At 47.5% G+C, this 22,321-nt stretch overlaps 1 protein-coding gene across 2 annotated transcripts in view; it reads left to right on the top strand.

Moving 5' to 3' along the window:
• Positions 1-21,625, top strand: part of LOC112238186 (serine/threonine-protein kinase Nek7-like) — a 156,570-nt gene extending 134,945 nt beyond the window's left edge. For both annotated transcript variants that reach the window (XM_042322475.1, XM_042322476.1), the window contains exons 9-10: positions 14,875-14,988; positions 20,565-21,625. In XM_042322475.1, coding sequence (XP_042178409.1) covers positions 14,875-14,988; positions 20,565-20,678 — 228 coding nt within the window. In that variant the 3' untranslated portion in view covers positions 20,679-21,625. The remainder of the gene's footprint in view (positions 1-14,874; positions 14,989-20,564) is intronic.
• Positions 21,626-22,321: the final 696 nt, after the last annotated feature.

The raw sequence follows: 22,321 nt of genomic DNA, 5'->3' as shown, positions 1-22,321 counted from the left end.
GCTGTTCTCTACAACAGGGGAGGGCTGATTCCATCTGAAAGGCTGTTCTCTACAACAGGGGAGGGCTGGGAGGGCGGGCTGATTCCATCTGAAAGGCTGTTATCTACAAATCCATCTGAGAGGCTGTTCTATACAACAGGGGGGAGGGCTGATTCCATCTGAGAGGCTGTTTCTCTACAATTCCATCTGAAAGGCTGTTCTATACAACAGGGGGAGGGCTGATTCCATCTGAAAGGCTGTTCTCTACAACAGGGGAGGGCGGGCTGATTCCATCTGAAAGGCTGTTATCTACAACAGGGGAGGGAGGGCTGATTCCATCTGAGAGGCTGTTATCTACAACAGGGGAGGGAGGGCTGATTCCATCTGAAAGGCTGTTCTATACAACAGGGGAGGGAGGGCTGATTCCATCTGAAAGGCTGTTCTCTACAACAGGGGAGGGAGGGCTGATTCCATCTGAAAGGCTGTTATCTACAACAGGGGAGGGAGGGCTGATTCCATCTGAAAGGCTGTTCTATACAACAGGGGGAAGGGAGGGCTGATTCCATCTGAAAGGCTGTTCTATACAACAGGGGAGGGCTGATTCCATCTGAGAGGCTGTTCTCAACAACAGTCCATCTGAAAGGCTGGGGGGCTGATTCCATCTGAAAGGCTGTTCTATACAACAGGGGAGGGAGGGCTGATTCCATCTGAGAGGCTGTTCTCAACAACAGGGGAGGGGGGGCTGATTACAACAGGGGGGGAGGGCTGATTCCCTGAAAGGCTGTTCTATACAACAGGGGAGGGAGGGCTGATTCCATCTGAAAGGCTGTTCTATACAACAGGGGAGGGCTGATTCCATCTGAAAGGCTGTTCTCTACAACAGGGGAGGGCTGATTCCATCTGAAAGGGGGGCTGATTCCATCTGAAAGGCTGTTCTCTACAACAGGGGAGGGCTGATTCCATCTGAAAGGCTGTTCTCAACAACAGGCTGTTCTATACAACAGGGGAGGGGGGCTGATTCCATCTGAAAGGCTGTTCTATACAACAGGGGAGGGCTGATTCCATCTGAGAGGCTGTTCTCATACAACAGGCTGTTCTATACAACAGGGGGGCTGATTCCACCTGAAAGGCTGTTCTCTACAACAGGGGAGGGAGGGCTGATTCCATCTGAAAGGCTGTTCTCTACAACAGGGGAGGGCTGATTCCATCTGAAAGGCTGTTCTATACAACAGGGGAGGGCTGATTCCATCTGAGAGGCTGTTCTCTACAACAGGGGAGGGCTGATTGTCCATCTGAAAGGCTGTTCTCTACAACAGGGGAGGGAGGGCTGATTCCATCTGAAAGGCTGTTCTATACAACAGAGGGAGGGAGGGCTGATTCCATCTGAAAGGCTGTTCTCTACAACTGAGAGGCTGTTCTCTACAACAGGGGAGGGCTGGAGGCTGTTCTCTACAACAGGGGGGCTGATTCCATCTGAAGGCTGTTCTCTACAACAGGGGAGGGCTGATTCCATCTGAAAGGCTGTTCTCTACAACATCTGAAAGGGAGGGAGGGCTGATTCCATCTGAGAGGCTGTTCTCAACAACAGGGGGGGCTGATTCCATCTGAAAGGCTGTTCTCTACAACAGGGGAGGGAGGGCTGATTCCATCTGAAAGGCTGTTCTATACAACAGGGGAGGGAGGGCTGATTCCATCTGAAAGGCTGTTCTCTACAACAGGGGAGGGAGGGCTGATTCCATCTGAAAGGCTGTTCTCTACAACAGGGGAGGGCTGATTCCATCTGAAAGGCTGTTCTCTACAACAGGGGAGGGAGGGCTGATTCCATCTGAAAGGCTGTTCTATACAACAGGGGAGGGGGAGGGCTGATTCCATCTGAGAGGCTGTTCTCTACAACAGGGGAGGGAGGGCTGATTCCATCTGAAAGGCTGTTCTATACAACAGGGGGGGAGGGCTGATTCCATCTGAGAGGCTGTTATCTACAACAGGGGAGGGCTGATTCCATCTGAGAGGCTGTTCTCAACAACAGGGGGGGGCTGATTCCATCTGAAAGGCTGTTCTCTACAACAGGGGAGGGCTGATTCCATCTGAAAGGCTGTTCTCTACAACAGGGGAGGGCTGATTCCATCTGAAAGGCTGTTCTATACAACAGAGGCTGTTCTCTACAACAGGGGGAGGGGAGGGCTGATTCCATCTGAGAGGCTGTTCTCAACAACAGGGGGGGCTGATTCCACCTGAAAGGCTGTTCTCTACAACAGGGCTGGGGAGGGAGGGCTGATTCCATCTGAGAGGCTGTTCTCACAGGGGACATTCCACAGGCTGTTCTCTACAACAGGGGGGGCTGATTCCATCTGAAAGGCTGTTCTATACAACAGGGGAGGGCTGATTCCATCTGAGAGGCTGTTCTCAACAACAGAGGCTGGGGGGCTGATTGTACCTGAAAGGCTGTTCTCTACAACAGGGGAGGGAGGGCTGATTCCATCTGAAAGGCTGTTCTATACAACAGGGGAGGGAGGGCTGATTCCATCTGAAAGGCTGTTCTCTACAACAGGGGAGGGAGGGCTGATTCCATCTGAGAGGCTGTTCTCTACAACAGGGGGGAGGGCTGATTCCATCTGAAAGGCTGTTCTCTACAACAGGGAGGGAGGGCTGATTCCATCTGAGGCTGTTCTATACAACAGGGGAGGGCTGATTCTATCTGAGAGGCTGTTCTCAACAACAGGGGGCTGATTGTACCTGAAAGGCTGTTCTCTACAACAGGGGAGGGAGGGGAGGGAGGGCTGATTCCATCTGAAAGGCTGTTCTATACAATTCCATCTGAAAGGCTGAGGGAGGGCTGATTCCATCTGAAAGGCTGTTCTCTACAACAGGGGAGGGAGGGCTGATTCCATCTGAAAGGCTGTTCTCTACAACAGGGGAGGGCTGATTCCATCTGAAAGGCTGTTCTCTACAACAGGGGAGGGAGGGCTGATTCCATCTGAAAGGCTGTTCTATACAACAGGGGAGGGAGGGCTGATTCCATCTGAAAGGCTGTTCTCTACAACATCTGAAAGGGAGGGAGGGCTGATTCCATCTGAAAGGCTGTTCTATACAACAGGGGAGGGCTGATTCCATCTGAAAGGCTGTTCTCTACAACAGGGGATCTGAAAGGGGAGGGCTGATTCCATCTGAAAGGCTGTTCTATACAACAGGGGAGGGCTGATTCCATCTGAAAGGCTGTTCTCTACAACAAGGGAGGGCATTCCATCAGGCTGGAGGGCTGATTCCATCTGAAAGGCTGTTTTATACAACAGGGGAGGGCTGATTCCATCTGAAAGGCTGTTCTCTACAACAGGGGAGGGCATTCCACAGGCTGTTCTATACAACAGGGAGGGCTGATTCCATCTGAAAGGCTGTTCTCTACAACAGGGGAGGGCTGATTCCATCTGAAAGGCTGTTCTCTACAACAGGGGAGGGCTGATTCCATCTGAAAGGCTGTTCTCTACAACAGGGGAGGGCTGATTCCATCTGAAAGGCTGTTCTCTACAACAGGGGAGGGCTGATTCCATCTGAGTTCTATACAAGGCTGTTCTCTACAACAGGGGAGGGCTGATTCCATCTGAGAGGCTGTTCTCTACAACAGGGAGGGGGAGGGCTGATTCCATCTGAAAGGCTGTTCTCTACAACAGGGGAGGGCTGATTCCATCTGAGAGGCTGTTCTCTACAACAGGGGAGGGCTGATTCCATCTGAGAGGCTGTTCTCTACAACAGGGGAGGGCTGATTCCATCTGAAAGGCTGTTATCTACAACAGGGGAGGGCTGATTCCATCTGAAAGGCTGTTCTCTACAACAGGGGAGGGAGGGCTGATTCCATCTGAGAGGCTGTTCTCTACAACAGGGGAGGGCTGATTCCATCTGAGAGGCTGTTCTCTACAACAGGGGAGGGCTGATTCCATCTGAGAGGCTGTTCTCTACAACAGGTGAGGGAGGGCTGATTCCATCTGAAAGGCTGTTCTCTACAACAGGGGAGGGGGCTGATTCCATCTGAGAGGCTGTTCTCTACAACAGGGGAGGGCTGATTCCATCTGAGAGGCTGTTCTCTACAACAGGGGGGGAGGGCTGATTCCATCTGAAAGGCTGTTCTCTACAACAGGGGAGGGCTGATTCCATCTGAGAGGCTGTTCTCTACAACAGGGGAGGGAGGGCTGATTCCATCTGAGAGGCTGTTCTCTACAACAGGGGAGGGAGGGCTGATTCCATCTGAAAGGCTGTTCTCTACAACAGGGGAGGGCTGATTTCCATCTGATTCCAAGGCTGTTCTCTACAACAGGGGAGGGAGGGCTGATTCCATCTGAGAGGCTGTTCTCTACAACAGGGGAGGGCTGATTCCATCTGATCTGAGGCTGTTCTCTACAACAGGGGAGGGCTGATTCCATCTGAGAGGCTGTTCTCTACAACAGGGGAGGGAGGGCTGATTCCATCTGAGAGGCTGTTCTCTACAACAGGGGAGGGCTGATTCCATCTGAAAGGCTGTTCTCTACAACAGGGGAGGGCTGATTCCATCTGAAAGGCTGTTTCTACAACAGGGGAGGGCTGATTCCATCTACAACAGGGGAGGGAGGGCTGATTCCATCTGAGAGGCTGTTCTCTACAACAGGGGGGGAGGGCTGATTCCATCTGAGAGGCTGTTCTCTACAACAGGGGAGGGAGGGCTGATTCCATCTGAGAGGCTGTTCTCTACAACAGGGGAGGGCTGATTCCATCTGAAAGGCTGTTCTCTACAACAGGGGAGGGAGGGCTGATTCCATCTGAAAGGCTGTTCTCTACAACAGGGGAGGGAGGGCTGATTCCATCTGAAAGGCTGTTATCTACAACAGGGGAGGGAGGGCTGATTCCATCTGATCTGAAAGGCTGTTCTCTACAACAGGGGAGGGAGGGCTGATTCCATCTGAAAGGCTGTTCTCTACAACAGGGGAGGGCTGATTCCATCTGAGAGGCTGTTCTCTACAACAGGGGAGGGCTGATTCCATCTGAAAGGCTGTTCTCTACAACAGGGGAGGGAGGGCTGATTCCATCTGAGAGGCTGTTTCTATACAACAGGGGAGGGAGGGCTGATTCCATCTGAGGGGAGGGAGGCTGTTCTATACAACAGGGGAGGGAGGGCTGATTCCATCTGAAAGGCTGTTCTATACAACAGGGGAGGGAGGGCTGATTCCATCTGAGAGGCTGTTCTATACAACAGGGGAGGGAGGGCTGATTCCATCTGAGAGGCTGTTCTATACAACAGGGGAGGGAGGGCTGATTCCATCTGAGAGGCTGTTCTATACAACAGGGGAGGGAGAGGAACAAGAGGGAGAGAGAGCAATACTCATTAGGCATCAAAGTCAAAGGAACTGCACAATATTAAAATACATGTTATAGATGGAAGGAAAGTAGTGTGTAAACCTACCAAAGAAACAATTAGGAAACAACAAATTCAATCCCTTTTAGACAACTTCCTGGACAAAATATTTCACTGTAATAGTGAAGGTGTAAACTTGGTAGTAGGAAACCTAAACACTATATTTGACCTTTCAGCTTCCCTACGAAATCTAAAAATGTCAAGCAGACAACCTTAGAAAATGAACAACAATGACAAATAGTTAATAAAAAAAATTAAGAAATTGAGAAACAAATCCAACCCAAAACATAGAGACACAGAACCTGAGCCTCCGCCTTCACTGGTGATTCACTAAAGCAATACAGAAATGCACAACGGAAACAGCAAGACAGAAATCAGTCCAATGTAATTGAAGAATAGATAGAATCTAACCACTTCTGGGGAAATTAGAACTCTCTAAACAAACAACAACACGAAGAGTTATCTATCCAAAATGGAGATGTGTGTATAAACCAGTCTTCTTTGCTCTATAACAATGAACAAACATTTTTAGAATCAGCAATTATTATTTTAACCTTTATTTAACTAGGCAAGTCAGTTAAGAACAAATTCTTATTTTCAATGACGGCCTAGGAACGGTGGGTTAACTGTGGGTGGGTTAACTGCCTGTTCAGGGGCAATACCTTGTCAGCTCGGGGGTTTGAACTTGCAACCTTCCGGTTACTAGTCTAACGCTCTAACCACTAGGCTACCCTGCCTCCCCAAAAGACTACCAGAACCCACTGGTATCTCCAATTACATTCAATGAACTACAGGACAAAATATAAACCTTCTAACCCAAAAAGGCATGTGGTGTTGATGGTATTCTACATGACATTATAAAATATACACACCACAAATTCCAATTGGCTGTACTTAAACTCTTTAACATCATCCTCAGCTCTGGCATCTGCCTCAATATTTGGAACCAAGCACTGATAACCCCAATCCACAAAAGTGGAGACAAATTTGACCCCAAAAACTAATGTGGAATATGCGTCAACAGCAACCTTGGAAAAATCCTCTGCATTATCATTAAATCAAATCAAATTTTATTAGTGACATGCGCCGAATACAACAGGTGTAGACCTTACAGTGAAATGCTTACTTATGAGCCCCTAACCAACAATGCAGTTTTAATTTTTAATTTTTAATAATAATATGAATAAGAAATAAAGTAGCAAGTATTTAAAGAGCAGCAGTAATAGACCAATAGCAAGACTATATTCAGGGGGATACCGGTACAGAGTCAATGTGCGGGGGCACCGGTTAATTGAGGTAATATGTACATGTAGGTATAATTATTAAGTGACTATGTATAGATGATAACAACAGAGAGTAGCAGTGGTGTAAAAGGAGGGGGGGGGGGTGGTCTCGACGGTGCAGCTGTAGAACCTTTTGAGGATCTGAGGACCCATGCCAAATATTTTCAGTCTCCTGAGGGGGAAAAGGTGTTGTCGTGCCCTCTTCATGACTGTGTTGATGTGCTTGGACCATGTTAGTTTGTTGGTGATGTGGACACCAAGGAACTTGAAGCGCTCAACCTGCTCCACTACAGCCACGTCGATGAGAATGGGAGCGTGCTCTGTCCTCTTTTTCATGTAGTCCACAATCATCTCCTTCGTCTTGATCATGTTGAGAAAGAAGTTGTTGTCCTGGCACCACAGGTCTCTGACCTCCCTATAGACTGTCTCGTCGTTATCGGTGATCAGGCCTACCACTATTGTGTCATCGGCAAACTTAATGATGGCGTTGGAGTCGTATCTGGCCGTGCAGTTATTAGTGAACAGTGAGTACAGGAGGGGACTGAGCACGCACCCCTGAGGGGCCCCCGTGTTGAGGATCAGCGTGGCGGATGTGTTGTTACCTATCCTTACCACCTGGGGGCGGCCCTTCAGGAAGTCCAGGATCCAGTTACTGGGGGAGGTGTTTAGTCCCAGGATCCTTAGCTTATTGATGAGCTTTGAGGGCACTATGGTGTTGAATGCTGAGCTGGTGTCAATGAACAGCATTCTCACATAGGTGTTCCTTTTGTCCAGTTGGGAGAGGGCAGTGTGGAGTGCAATAGAGATTGCATCATCTGTGGATCTGTTGGGGTGGTATGCAAATTGGAATGGGTCTGGGACAATTCTGGGACAATGGTGTTGATTAGAGTCATGACCAGCCGTTCAAAGCACTTCATGGCTACAGACGTGAGTGCTACGGGTTGGTAGTCATTTAGGCAGGCTCCCTTAGTGTTCTTGGGCACAGGCACTATGGTGTTCTGCTTAAAACATGTTGGTATTACAGACTCGGACAGGGAGAGGTTGAAAATGTCAGTGAAGACACTTGCTAGTTGGTCATTGCATGCTCGCAGTACACGTCCTGGTAATCCGTCTGGCCCTGCGGCCTTGTGAATGTTGACCTGTCTAAAGGTCTTACACATATCGGCTGTGGAGAGCGTGATCACACAGTCTTCTGGTACAGCTGGTGCTCTCATGCATGTTTCAGTGTTATTTGCCTCGAAGCAAGCATAGAAGTAGTTTAGCTCGTCTGATAGGCTTGTGTCACTGGGCAGCTCTCGGCTGTGCTTCCCTTTGTAGTCTGTAATGGTTTGCAGGCCCTGCCACATCCGACGAGTGTCAGAGCCGGTGTAGTAAGACTCGATCTTAGTCCTGTATTGACGCTTTGCCTGTTTGATGGTTCGTCGGAGGGCATAGCGGGATTTCTTATAAGCTTCCGGGTTAGAGTCCCGCTCCTTGAAAGCGTCAGCTCTAGCCTTTAGCTAGGAAGAAAAGAAGAAAAAACGTTGATTTCACTTCATTTTTACATTCAGTCATAAAATGCACATGTTTAACTTCATAAAAAACAAGTTCACGTAAAACAAATGACCCTATTAAGTGCCAAATAAAGTAACATTTCATCTTACATCAGCCATAAATCCATTATAGGAATCCCGGAACATATTCCAGTCTGTGATAGCAAAACAGTCGTGTAGCTTAGCATCTGCTTCATCTGACCACTTTTTTATTGATCTAGTCACTGGTTCTTCCTGCTTTAATTTTTGCTTGTAAGCAGGAATCAGGAGGTTTGAATTATGATCAGATTTGCCAAATGGAGGACGAGGGAGAGCTTCACATACGGAATCATGTAGTAAACAAATTAAATGTATTTGATATTTTTCAAAGTAGCCACCCTTTGCCTTGATGACAGCTTTGCACACTCTTGGCATTCTCTCAACCAGCTTCACCTAGATTGTGCTCTGCACATCCTAGAAACATTACAACTTTCCTGCAGAGAGCAAGAGATGTCAACCTGAAGCTGAACAAAAATAAACCACAGAGGGCCTTCGCCCTGACCCAGAGAAAATAACAGCCATTCAGAACATGGGTACATCGACCGACGTCAGTTGAGACTATCAAACAGTTAGTCACACAACACCCAATGCTCAAATACTACGACCTGAATGATGAAGTCACACCGCAGTGTGATGCCAGTGAGACAGGTTTGGGCGCAGCCCTTCTACAGAAAGAACAACCTGTTGCCTTTGCCTCCAGAACATTGACTCAGACAGAATAAAGATATGCACAGATTAAGAAAGAATTTCTCTCCGTTGTTTTGCATGTGACAAGTTTGACCAGATTCTGCATGGCAGAGAGTTCATCACAATACACAGAAACTATCTTTGTAACATGTATGCTGGGAGTGAGGAAGAAACACAAAAAAGCGTACAGACATGAAACAGAGTCAATAATGCCTGAGGAAATAACCAAGGGGAGTGACAGATATAGGGGAGGTAATCAGGAAGGTCATGGAGTCCAGGTGATGGTCATGAGGCGCAGGTGCGCGTAACGATGGTGGACGGCACTTATCATGTCAACATTTCAACTAAGACAATGGAGTCAATCAAAGCACACTGTTCCCAGGACCCACTGTTTCAGGCTCTGTACACACAATTCAAAAACTGTTGGCCTGGAACCAAACAGGTTGTGAGTCACACACTGAAATATTTCTGGATGTACAAAGAGGAGCTCACCACAGAAAATGGACTGATATTTAAAGGAAATGGGTTGGCAGTCATTTAGGCAGGTTACCTTAGTGTTCTCGGGCACGGACTATGTATCTTTGCAAATAACAGATGCTGCACGATATCTAAGGCAGTCTCGAGTTTTGCTCACCTGAGGTAGAGTATCTCATGATATGCTGTAGACCACACTATCTACCTAGAGAGTTTTCATCTGTATTTTTTGTAGCTGCCTACAGTCGTGGCCAAAACTTTTGAGAATGACACAAAGTTTGCTGCTTCAGTGTCTTTAGATATTTTGGCAGATGTTACTATGGAACACTGAAGTATAATTACAAGCATTTCATAAGTGTCCGCCCTGGCATGCAATCCGCCCTGGCATGCTGTCAATTAACTTCTGGACCACTTCCTGACTGATGGCAGCCCATTCTTGCATAATCAATGCTTGGAGTTTGTCAGAATTTGTGGGTTTTTGTGTGTCCACCCGCCCCACAAGTTCTCAATGGGATTAAGGTCTGGGGAGTTTCCTGGCCATGAACCCAAAATATCGATGTTTGGTTCCCCGAGCCACTTAGTTACCACTTTGCCTTATGGCAAGGTGCTCCATCATGCTGGAAAAGGCATTGTTCCTCACCAAATTATTCCTGGATGGTTGGGAGAAGTTGCTCTCAGAGGATGTGTTGGTACCATTGAGAAGCAACCCCACACATGAATGGTCTCAGGATGCTTTACTGTTGGCATGACACAGGACTGATGGTAGCACTCACCTTGTCTTCTCCGGACAAACTTGTTTACGGATGAAAGGGGATTCATCAGAGAAAATGACTTTACCCCAGTCTTCAGCAGTCTAATCCCTGTACCTTTTGCAGAATATCAGTCTGTCCCTGATGTTTTTCCTGGAGAGAAGTGGCTTCTTTGCTGCCCTTCTTGACACCTTCTTCCAAAAGTCTTCGCCTCACTGTGCATGCAGATGCACTCACACCTGCCTGCTGCCATTCCTGAACAAGCTCTGTACTTGTGGTGCCCCGATCCCGCAGCTGAATCAACTTTAGGAGATGGTCCTGGCACTTGCTGGACTTTCTTGTGCGCCCTAAAGCCTTCTTCACAACAATTGAACCGCTCTCCTTGAAGATCTTGATGATCCGATAAATGGTTGATCTAGGTGCAATCTTACTGGCAGCAATATCCTTGCATGTGAAGCCCTTTTTGTGCAAAGCAATGATGACGGCACGTGTTTCCTTGCAGGTAACCATGGCTGACAGAGGAAGAACAATGATTCCAAGCACCACCCTCCTTTTGAAGCTTCCAGTCTGTTATTTGAACTCATTCAGCATAACAGAGTGATCTCCAGCCTTGTCCTCGTCAACACTCACACCTGTTTTAATGAGAGAATCACTGACATGATGTCAGCTGGTCCTTTTGTGGCAGGGCTGAAATGCAATGCAAATGTTTTTTGGGGATTCAGTTCATTTGCATGGCAAAGAGGGACTTTGCAATTAATTGCAATTCATCTGATCACTCTTCATAACATTCTGGAGTATATGCAAATTGCCATCATACAAACTGTGGCAGCAGACTTTGTGATTTTTTTTTTTGTGTAATTTTCAAAACTTGTGGCCACGACTATAGACCTAACATACGTCCTCCTTAACATGGCCAGGGCCTCATGCTAACTCAGACTGAACTGTAGAGAAGAACACAGACACTGCACAGCGACCGTGCTAGATGGGCGAGGAGGAGGCAGACAACCAGCAAGAGAAAAAAGTGAGGTGTGTGTGTGCATGCCACCAGCAGTCCCTCAGACAGACAGCAGGCGTGCGTGTGCGGCAACAAACCCTGGAATACCAATGAGCCCACACACAGGTCCTAGAGGTCATAGAATGAGTCAGTCATCTCGCCTATCGCCATGACGCCCAGCCTGCAGTGAGTCTGAAAGAGTGGGGGGGCCCTGTGTGTGTGCAGGGCCGGCAGCTGTCAGGGGCCAGTAGTAACAGACCCTAATGAACCAGATGAATAGTGCAAAAACTCCCAAATACAAACAGGACAGTTGACATTTTTCATCTGTCAAAAGCAGAAGATGCATGAAAATACAATGGTACAACCCTTTACTGGCCACAGCTGCTGTCTGCCTACCCCTACTCTCTCTCTCTCTCTGTCTTTCTCTCTCCCTTTCTCTCTCTCTCTCTCTCTCTCTCTCTCTCTCTGTCTCTGTCTCTCTGTCTGTCTCTCTCTTTCTCTCTCTCTCTTTCTCTCTCCCTCTGTCTCTCTCTCTCTGTCTCTCTCTCTGTCTCTCTCTCTGTCTCTCTCTCTGTCTCTCTCTCTCTCTCTGTCTGTCTCTCTCTTTCTCTCTCTCTCTGTCTCTCTCTCTCTGTCTGTCTGTCTGTCTGTCTCTTTCTGTCTGTCTGTCTGTCTGTCTGTCTGTCTCTCTCTTTCTCTGTCTCTCTCTTTCTCTGTCTCTCTCTTTCTCTGTCTCTCTCTCTCTCTCTCTCTCTCTCTCTCTCTCTCTCTCTCTCTCTCTCTCTCTCTCTCTCTCTGTCTCTCTCTCTCTCTGTCTCTCTCTCTGTCTCTCTCTCTGTCTCTCTCTCTCTCTCTCTCTATCCTGGTCTCTCTTACTCCCTCCCTTCCTCCCTCTCTCTCTCCAAGGAATACATGCCAGAACCCTACCTCTCCCCTGCCACACACACACAGTGTGCTACAATAGTGTGTGTAAGTGATGATGCAGTGGGGGGGGGGGTCGAGGGGAGATATTCTAGCACCATCATCCTAACTTCTGATTGGCTGACGTGACAGAGGCTGTCTTAACCATGTCCAACACCCCCTGTTAGATGGAGGGATGGAGAGAGGGGTTGAATAACTGCTTCGATAGAAGCAATGTGTCTCCTTTCCTATCCTCCCCTCGTTGCTAGGCAACCCCTTGGTTGCTTGATTAAGCGCTAGTAAATGATAAAGATGGTGTGAGGAAGGGAGAGAGAAAAGGGGAGAGATAATGGAACATCTGGAAGAAAAGTGACACCAGTCTCGATGGCTGCTTCAGCTAATGTCTGCCTCTCACTCCTCTACCTACTCTCCCCTTCCTCCCACCTTTCTCCACTCTCCCTATATCCTCCTCTACCTACTCTCCCCTTCCTCCCACCTTTCTCCACTCTCCCTATATCCTCCTCTACCTACTCTCCCCTTCCTCCCACCTTTCTCCACTCTCCCTATATCCTCCTCTACCTACTCTCCCCTTCCTCCCACCTTTCTCCACTCTCCCTATATCCTCCTCTACCTACTCTCCCCTTCCTCCCACCTTTCTCCACTCTCCCTATATCCTCCTCTACCTACTCTCCCTTCCTCCCACCTTTCTCCACTCTCCCTATATCCTCCTCTACCTACTCTCCCCTTCCTCCCACCTTTCTCCACTCTCCCTATATCCTCCTCTACCTACTCTCCCCTTCCTCCCACCTTTCTCCACTCTCCCTATATCCTCCTATACCTCTCTCCCCTTCCTCCCACCTTTCTCCACTCTCCCTATATCCTCCTCTACCTACTCTCCCCTTCCTCCCACCTTTCTCCACTCTCCCTATATCCTCCTCTACCCACTCTCCCCCTTCCTCCCACCTTTCTCCACTCTCCCTATATCCTCCTCTACCTACTCTCCCCTTCCTCCCACCTTTCTCCACTCTCCCTATATCCTCCTCTACCTACTCTCCCCTTCCTCCCACCTTTCTCCACTCTCCCTATATCCTCCTCTACCCACTCTCCCCCCTTTTCCTCTTCTCTGTGGCTACGCTCGCCTGCCTGCCTTTTTCAGAGAAGGGGCCTCTCTGTTCCACCTAACTGAGATATCCCCCCTTCTCTCTCTCCTCCCTCCTTTCTCCTCTTAGTTTTAATAGAGAAACGGAGCAGGAGAAAACCAGTCAACTGGAGGGAAACAAACAACCAAAAATAAACTTCCTGGGATTACATTTTTTGGTTCAGTTGATTTGAAATCCAACCATTCTCTATCTCACACATACACAGACTTCAGTCCAGTGGTCACACATACACTGAGTGTACAAAACATTAGGAACACCTTCCTAGTATTGAGTTGCACCCCCTTTTCCCCTCAGAACAGCCTCAATTCATCAGGAATGGACTCTACAAGGTGTTGAAAGTGTTCCACAGGGATGCTGGGCCATGTTGACTCCAATGCTTCCCACAGTTGTCAAGTTGGCTGGATGTCCTTTGGGTGGTGGACCATTCTTGATGAACACGGGAAACTATTGCGCATGAAAAACCCACTAGCGTTGCAGTTCTTGACACTCAAACCAGTGCGCCTGGCACCTACTACCAGACCCTGTTCAAAGGCACTTACATCTTTTGTCTTGCCCATTCACCCTCTGAATGGCCCACACACACAATCCATGTCTCAGTTGTCTCAAGGCTTAAACATCCTTATTTAACCTGCCTCCTCCCCTTCAGATACACTGATTGAAGTGTAGATCCCTTATTGACATCAATAAGGAATAATACATTTCACCTGGATCCACGAGGTCAGTATGCCAGGGAAAGTGCAGGTGTTCCTATTTTTTTGTACACTGTGTACATCATTAAGGCCACATTCAGATGAAGGGTTTTCTGTGTCTTCCAGAGAATTGTGTGTATTTGTGTGTTTTTTTTTCATTACTTGTTTTTCATATAACCTTTATCTAACTAATGGTCATCTACAAATCCATGCTAGGTAAAGCTCCGCCTTATCTCAGTTCACTGGTCACGATGGCAACACCCATCCGTAGCACGCGCTCCAGCAGGTGTATCTCACTGATCATCCCTAAAGCCAACACCTCATTTGGCCGCCTTTCGTTCCAGTACTCTGCTGCCTGTGACTGGAACGAATTGCAAAAATCGCTTAAGTTGGAGACTTTTATCTCCCTCACCAACTTCAAACATCTGCTATCTGAGCAGCTAACCGATCGCTGCAGCTGTACATAGTCTATTGGTAAATAGCCCACCCATTTTCACCTACCTCATCCCCATACTGTTTTTATTTATTTACTCTTCTGCTCTTTTGCACACCAATATCTCTACCTGTACATGACCATCTGATCATTTATCACTCCAGTGTTAATCTGCAAAATTGTAATTATTCGCCTACCTCCTCATGCCTTTTGCACACATTGTATATAGACTCCCCCCTTTGTTTTCTACTGTGTTATTGACTTGTTAATTGTTTATTCCATGTGTAACTCTGTGTTGTCTGCTCACACTGCTATGCTTTATCTTGGCCAGGTCGCAGTTGCAAATGAGAACTTGTTCTCAACTAGCCTACCTGGTTAAATAAAGGTGAAATAAAAAATATAAAAAAATAAAAACTAGGCAATTCAGTTAGGAACAAATTCATATTTACAATGACGGCCTACCCCGACCAAACCGGGACGACACTGGGCCAATTGTGCGCTGCCCTATAGGACTCCCAATCACGGCCGGATGTGATACAGCCTGGATCCTTAACTAAATGTCTCTCTTCTTCCCTCAGATGGCAGCTCTCCAGAGCCCATTCTACGGTGATAAGATGAACCTGTACTCTCTTTGTAAGAAGATAGAGCAGTGTGACTACCCTCCACTTCCATCTGACCACTACTCTGAAGAGGTACTTCTCCAACTCTCACTTTACACTCTTTCACCTTCTCTCCATCTCTCACCCCCAAATCTCACTCGTTGACCCTGGAATCAGTAGTATAGCCCACTACATACATTAAAATACATCTGCAGGCCTCATCCCAAACCAATGGGAAAGTATGGAACATTACTATGGGTTAGCCAAAACTGCGACTTGTAAGTGATCATATTCTATTAAAAGCCTCTAGGTAAGAACTGACATTGGGGCTGAATCTGAATGGCGTATTTAGTGTCATATATCCCTCAGTTGTAGTTGTGCATGTGTTGTCAAATCAAATTGTATTTGTCACATGCGCCAAATACAACAGGTGTTTGTGAAATGCTTACATACCTTAACCAAAAATGCAGTTCAAGAAAGTGTTAAGAAAACATTTACTAGATTAACTTAAGTATAAAATAAAGTAAATACTAACACAAAATAACCAAAACGGGGAACCAGTAGCAAGTCGATGTGCGGTGGTACAGGTTAGTCAAGGATATTTGTACATGTTGGTAGGGGTAAAGTGACTATGCATAGATAATAACAGTGAGTTGAATCAGTGTAAAAACAATGGGGGGGTCAATGTAAATAGTCTGGGTGGCCATTTGATTAATTGTTCAGCAGTCTTATGGCTTGGGGGTAGAAGCTGTTAAGGAGGCTTTTGGTCCTAGACTTTGCGCTCAGGTACCGCTTGCCGTGCGGGAGCAGAGAAAACAGTCTATAGTCTTTGACCACTTTTTGGGCCTTCCTCTGACATCACCTGGTATATAGGAGTAGCAGTTGCCATACCAGGCGGTGATGCAACCAGTCAGGATGCTCTCAATGATGCAGCTGTAGAACCTTTTGAGCATCTGGGGAACAATGCCAAATCATTTCAGTCTCCTGAGGGGGAAAAGGTTTTGTCCTGCTGTCTTCACGACTGTCTTGGTGTGTTTAGACTATGATAGATTGTTGGGGATTTGGACACCACGGAACTTGAAGCTCTCAACCCGCTCCACTACAGCCCCGCCGATATGAATGGGGGTTTGTTCGGCCCTCCTTTTCTTGTAGTCCACTATCTTCTCCTTTGTCTTGCTCACATTGAGGGAGAGGTTGTTGTCCTGGCACCACACTGCCACGTCTCTGACCTCCTGCCTATAGTGTGTTTGTCTCATCGTTGTCAGTGATCAGACCTACCACAGTTGTGTCGTCAGCAAACTTAATGATGGTGTTGGAGTCGTGCTTGGCCATGCAGTCATGGGTGAACAGTGAGTACATGAGGGGACTGAGCACACACCCCTGAGGGGCCCCCGTGTTGAGGATCAGCGTGGCAGATGTGGGGTGGCCCGTCAGGAAGTCCAGGATCCAGTTGCAGAGGGAGGTGTTTAGTGCAAGGGTCCTTAGCTTAGTGATGAGCTTTGAGGGCACTATGTTGCTGAACGCTGAGCTGTAGTCAATGAACAGCATTCTCACGTAGGTGTTCCTTTTGTCCAGGTGGGAAAGGGCAGTGTGGAATGAGATTGCGTCATCTGTGGATCTGTTTTTTGGTGGTATGTGAATTGGAGTCGGTCTAGGGTATCCGGGAGAATGCTGTTGATGTGATCCATGACCAGCCTTTCAAAGCACTTCATGGCTACCGACGTGAGTGCAACAGGGCGGTAATCATTTAGGCAGGTTACCTTCGCTTTCTTGGGCAGAAGGACTATGGTGGTCTGCTTGAAACGTGTAGGTATTACAGACTGTCAAGGAGAGGTTGAAAATGTCAGTGAAGACACTTACCAGTTGGTCTGCGCATGCTCTGAGTAAACATTCTGGTAATCCGTATGGCCTCAAGGCCTTGTGAATGTTGACCTGTTTAAAGGTCTTGCTCTCATCGGCCCCATGGAGAGCATGATCACACCGTTGTCCAAAACAGCTGGTGCTCTCATGAATGCTTCAGTGTTGCTTGCCTTGAAGCGAGCATAAAAGGCATTTAGCCCAACTTGTAGGCTTGTGACAATGGGCAGCTTGTGGCTGGGTTTCCCTTTGTAGTCTGTAATAGTTTGCAAGCCCTGTCACGTCCAATGAGCATCAGAGCCGGTGTAGTAGGATGCAATCTTAGTCCTGTATTGAGGCTTTGCCTGTTGATGGTTCATCTGAGGGCATAGCGGGATTTCTTATTGTGTCCAGATTAGTGTCCCTCTCCTTAAAAGCATCAGCTCTAGCCTTTAGCTCGGTGCGGATGTTGTAATCCATGGCTTCTGGTTGGGATATGTACGTACGGTCACTGTGGGAATGATGTCATCGATGCACTTATTGATGAAGCCGGTGACTGATGTGGTGTATTCCTCAATGCTAATGGATGAATCCCGGAACATATTCCGTTCTGTGCATCTGACCACTTCCGTATTGAGTGAGTCACTGGTACTTCCTGTTTTAGTTTTCGCTTGCAAGCAGGAATCAGGAGGATATAATTATGGTCAGATTTTCCAAATGGAGGGCGAGGGAGAGCTTTGTATGCGTCTCTGTGTGTGGAGTAAAGGTGGTCTAGAGTTTTTTTTTTTTTCTTCCTCTGGTTGCACATGTGACATGCTGGTAGAAATGAGGTAAAACGGATTTAAGTTTGCCTGCATTAAAGTCCTTGGCCACTTGGAGCGTCGCTTCTGGATGAGCACAGCCAGAAGAGGACTGGCCACCCCACATAGCCTGGTTCCTCTCTAGGTTTCTTCCTAGGTTTTGGCCTTTCTAGGGAGTTTTTCCTAGCCACCGTGCTTCTACACCTGCATTGCTTGCTGTTTGGGGTTTTAGGCTGGGTTTCTGTACAGCACTTTGAGATATCAGCTGATGTATGAAGGGCTATATAAATACATTTGATTTGATTTGATGAGCATTTTCTTGTTCGCTTATGGCCTTATACAGCTGAGTGCGGTCGTTGTGCCAGCATCGGTTTGTGGTGGTAAATAGACAGCTACGAAAAATATACATGGAAACTCTCTTGGTAGATAGTGTGGTCTACAGTTTATCATGACGTAATCTACCTCAGGGCAGCAATACCTAGAGACTACCTTAATATTAGACATCGCGCACCAGCAGTGATTGACCAATAGACACACACCACTACCCCTCATCTTATCGGCCGTAGCTGTACTGTCCTGCCTATGCATGGAAAACACAGCCAACTGTATATTATCTGTGTTGTCGTTCAGCCACGACTCGGTTAAACATACAATATTACAGATTTAATGTCCCATTGGTAGGATAGTCTTGAACGGAGCTCATCCAGTTTATTCTCCAGTGATTGCCAGTTTATTCTCAAGTTGGCCAATACAACAGATGGTAGAGGAGGTCGCCGACGAATTCTCACAAGGCTCCCTGATCTCCGCCCCCTGTCTTTTCTTCCCTCGAATGACAGGGATTTGGGCCTGGTCTCAGAGAAACAGTATATCCTTCGCGTCGGACTCATTAAATACAAACTATTCGTCCATTTCGAGGTGAGTAATCGGTGTTCTGATACAGGGAAGCTCTTTTCGGTCATAGGAGATGGTAGCAGCAATATTATGTACAAAATTACAAAAAAAATGAAAAACACGCCAAATAGCACAATTGTTTAGGGGCCCGTAAAATGGCAGCTATGCACAGACTTTGCATACAATGTAATGTAGAACTATCTATCTGTGGTTATAGATGGCCAACCTACAGACTGCTGCTGATTGCTTGTTGTGTGTGTGTGCGCTACCCATGATTCCCCACCACCCAGCCACCATATCACCCGCTATCACCCCATTCAGGAAAGAGAGAGATGGGAAGGGAGAGAGAGGGAGGTGGAGGGATGAGGGTGCCTGGAGCGCCTGTCTGGATGTAAACAAAGCTCCTGAAGCATCGGCAGAAAACTGTCAGCTGCTCATCTTTGTTCTGTCATTTACTGTCTCCTCCGTTCGCTCCCCCCTTTCTCCCCCTTCCACCTGACTCCATCCCTCTACACCCCCCCCCTTATCTCGCCGCTGTGAAGAGGAACATAAATATTTTACATATTTTACATATCTCTTCATCACTCATCCTCCTCTCTCCATTCTATGGGACTAATTCTCAGACTGTCTGCATTTGTATCACACACACACCCTGACACCCACACACACACACACACACACACACACACACTGACACACACACACCCTGACATACACACACATATACACACACACACACATACCCTGACACACACACACACACCCTGACATACACACACACACACACACACCCCTGACACACACACACCCTGACATACACACACATATACACACACACACACATACCCTGACACACACACACACCCCCTGACACACACACACCCTGACATACACACACACATACCCTGACACACACACACACACCCTGACACACACACACCGTACGCTGCATGTCGAGGACTTGCCGAGCCCAGCACCACATAACAGCGGTCAGGAAGTCGGCAGGCGGTTACCATAGCGACCTCGCACATGCACTTTCTTTTCTTTCTTTCATTTTTATTCCTTTTTTTAATGATGGTGGTCACTGTTCCACCTCTCAGCCCCTCTATCCGCTCCAGTAAGCCGCTCCCCTCCGGGGTGTGTGTCTGTGTGTGTCTGTGTGTGTCTGTGTGTGTCTGTGTGTGTGTGTCTGTGTGTGTCTGTGTGTGTGTCTGTGTGTGTGTGTGTGTGTGTGTGTGTGTGTGTGTGTGTCTGTGTGTGTGTGTGTGTGTCTGTGTGTCTGTGTGTGTGTGTGTCTGTGTGTGTCTGTGTGTGTGTGTGTGTCTGTGTGTGTGTGTGTGTCTGTGTGTCTGTGTGTCTGTGTGTGTGTCTGTGTGTGTGTGTGTCTGTGTGTGTGTGTGTGTGTGTGTGTGTGTCTGTGTCTGTGTGTGTCTATGTGTGTCTGTGTGTGTGTGTGTGTCTGTGTGTGTCTGTGTGTGTCTGTGTGTCTGTGTGTGTGTGTGTGTGTCTGTGTGTGTGTGTGTGTCTGTGTGTGTGTGTCTGTGTGTGTGTGTCTGTGTGTGTGTGTGTGTCTGTGCGTGTGTGTCTGTGTGTGTGTGTGTGCGATGCGTGTGTGTCTGTGTGTGTGTCTGTGTGTGTGTCTGTGTGTGTGTCTGTGTGTGTCTGTGTGTGCGTGTGTGTCTGTGTGTGTGTCTGTGTGCGATGCGTGTCTGTGCCTGATTTTAGCGATGTGCGAGCAAGTGTGTGTGTCTCAGGTTGACTGAAAGTAGATTCACAAGGCCGTGGGGTAATTAACAATCTATTACCCCCCCCACCCCCGCTGTATTTAGTTACAGCACCTGTAGCCTGCTAGCTGCTATCGGAAAGGGAGGAGGGTGACAATGAGAGATTTAAGAATGTGTTTCTGTCATTAGATTTATTCATTTGTCTGGAATGTTCTTTTAACACAACAGACAGACAGCTATTTTTATGCTTTGTCTCACGATACGGTCTAATAGCTGATATCTCTGTCTCTCTCTTTGTCTCTCTCTTTGTCTCTCTCTTTGTCTCTCTCTCTGTCTCTCTGTCTCTCTCTTTGTCTCTCTCTTTGTCTCCCTCTCTCTCTCTGTCTCTCTCTCTCTCTCTGTCTCTCTCTCCATTCAGCTGAGAAAGGTGGTAGATATGTGTATTAACCCCGACCCAGAGAAGAGGGCTGACATCATATATGTGTATGATATTGCCAAACACATGCAACGCCAGACGCAGCTGGGCAGCTAAGTCTTCACCGGAGACACACTACGACCTGCACTCCTCTCCTCTCCTCTCTTCCCTCACCTCCACAGAAGGACAGGCAGACATCGATGTTGTCTTTCACACAGTCATGTATTCAGAAGTTCAGTTGTTCCGAGGTCTCTGTATTGTTAAGGTTGTTTTTGTTTAGGAGAAGGGAGTGCTGTCTGTATGTCCCAGATATGTCCTGTATCTATTCCCATTGAGCTTAAAGATGGCTGCAGCTAAGAATGTTCTGATGGTGCCCCCTGCCCTGCCCTGCCTGGCCCTGCCCTTCACGGCCCTGCCCTGCCCTGCATGGCCCTGCCCTGCCTGGCCCTGCCCTGCCTGGGCCCTGCCTGGCCCTGCCCTGCCTGGCCCTGCCCTGCCTGGCCCTGCCCTGCCTGGCCCTGCCCTGCCCTGCCTGGCCCTGCCCTGCCTGGCCCTGCCCTGCCTGGCCCTGCCTTAGACCGCTGCGTCACTCGGGAGGCCCGGTCCTGACGTCGTTAAACAGAAATAGAGCATATGTACTGTCTCCATGTGTACACAGCCTGTATCACAGAGGAATCTGCAATAGGAATGTTTAGTGTTGTACTGTTAGTTATTTTAGTAACAGAACATCCTGTTAGATGTAGTTTATCTGGAGAGCTATAGTATCGAGATCCAATCAAAAATACAGAGGGAAAGAAGAAGAAGAAGAAATCTAGTGTTTGATGGTTAAATGTTGCTGTGTTGCACTTTGTACCCCGGTACTGACAGGGTGGTGAGGTAATGTGGTGATGAATGTGTCTAGGAGGGGGGTGTCTTTTACCCCAAAGAGCAAAAAGAGAACTAGTGAAGAGGTAGGTAGAGGTAGAGAGATGCTGCAAGTTAACACTGAGGTTTATACATGTATGTACTTGGTTGAATGTAATAATGATGTTATAATTTCAAATATAAAAGCTTTATTTCCATTTTTTAAATGTATTATCATTTTATTTTGTTAATTTAGCAGACACTCTTATCCAGAGTAACTTTCAGATGCAATTAGGGTTAAAGTGCTTTGCTCAAGGGCACATAGACAGATGTCGGTTTAGGGACTGGCTCCCTTATTAACCGCTAGGCTACCGTGCGCCCCTTTCTCTGGTTAGGGCCGTTCATGACGAGAAACCAAATGCTACCTGAAGTACCTGGTGATAGTTATGAGTTCTAACTAATACTTAGAACCACCAACCCAAAGATCAGTCCTCTATTTTATATTTTAGTTATAAAAACTCTTCAACTTGGGATAGCTAGCTAGTAGTCACCTATTTGTTTTGTTTATTGGTGTGTTTTAGTTTTTTCAGGTGGTAGTAGGGTGGAGGAGAGATGTCTATGTCTAACAGTGATTGTGTTTGCACATCAATTCACCTTAGTGGTGTTGTGATTGGGGAAATGAACAACAGTGATAGAATGCAGGAGATACAGGATATTACACGACGTGCTGATCTCATTTGTTTGACTCACTATTGTCCCACCAACTGATTGGCTGGTATATTCCAGTTCTATTGTCCCACCAACTGATTGGCTGGTATATTCCAGTTCTATTGTCCCACCAACTGATTGGCTGGTATATTCCAGTTCTATTGTCCCACCAACTGATTGGCTGGTATATTCCAGTTCTATTGTCCCAC

The sequence above is a fragment of the Oncorhynchus tshawytscha genome, linkage group LG05, assembly GCF_018296145.1.
Source record: "Oncorhynchus tshawytscha isolate Ot180627B linkage group LG05, Otsh_v2.0, whole genome shotgun sequence".
NCBI lineage: Eukaryota > Metazoa > Chordata > Actinopteri > Salmoniformes > Salmonidae > Oncorhynchus > Oncorhynchus tshawytscha.
The sequence above is the reverse complement of the archived record's forward strand: the minus strand, read 5'-3'. Positions and strand labels throughout refer to the sequence as shown.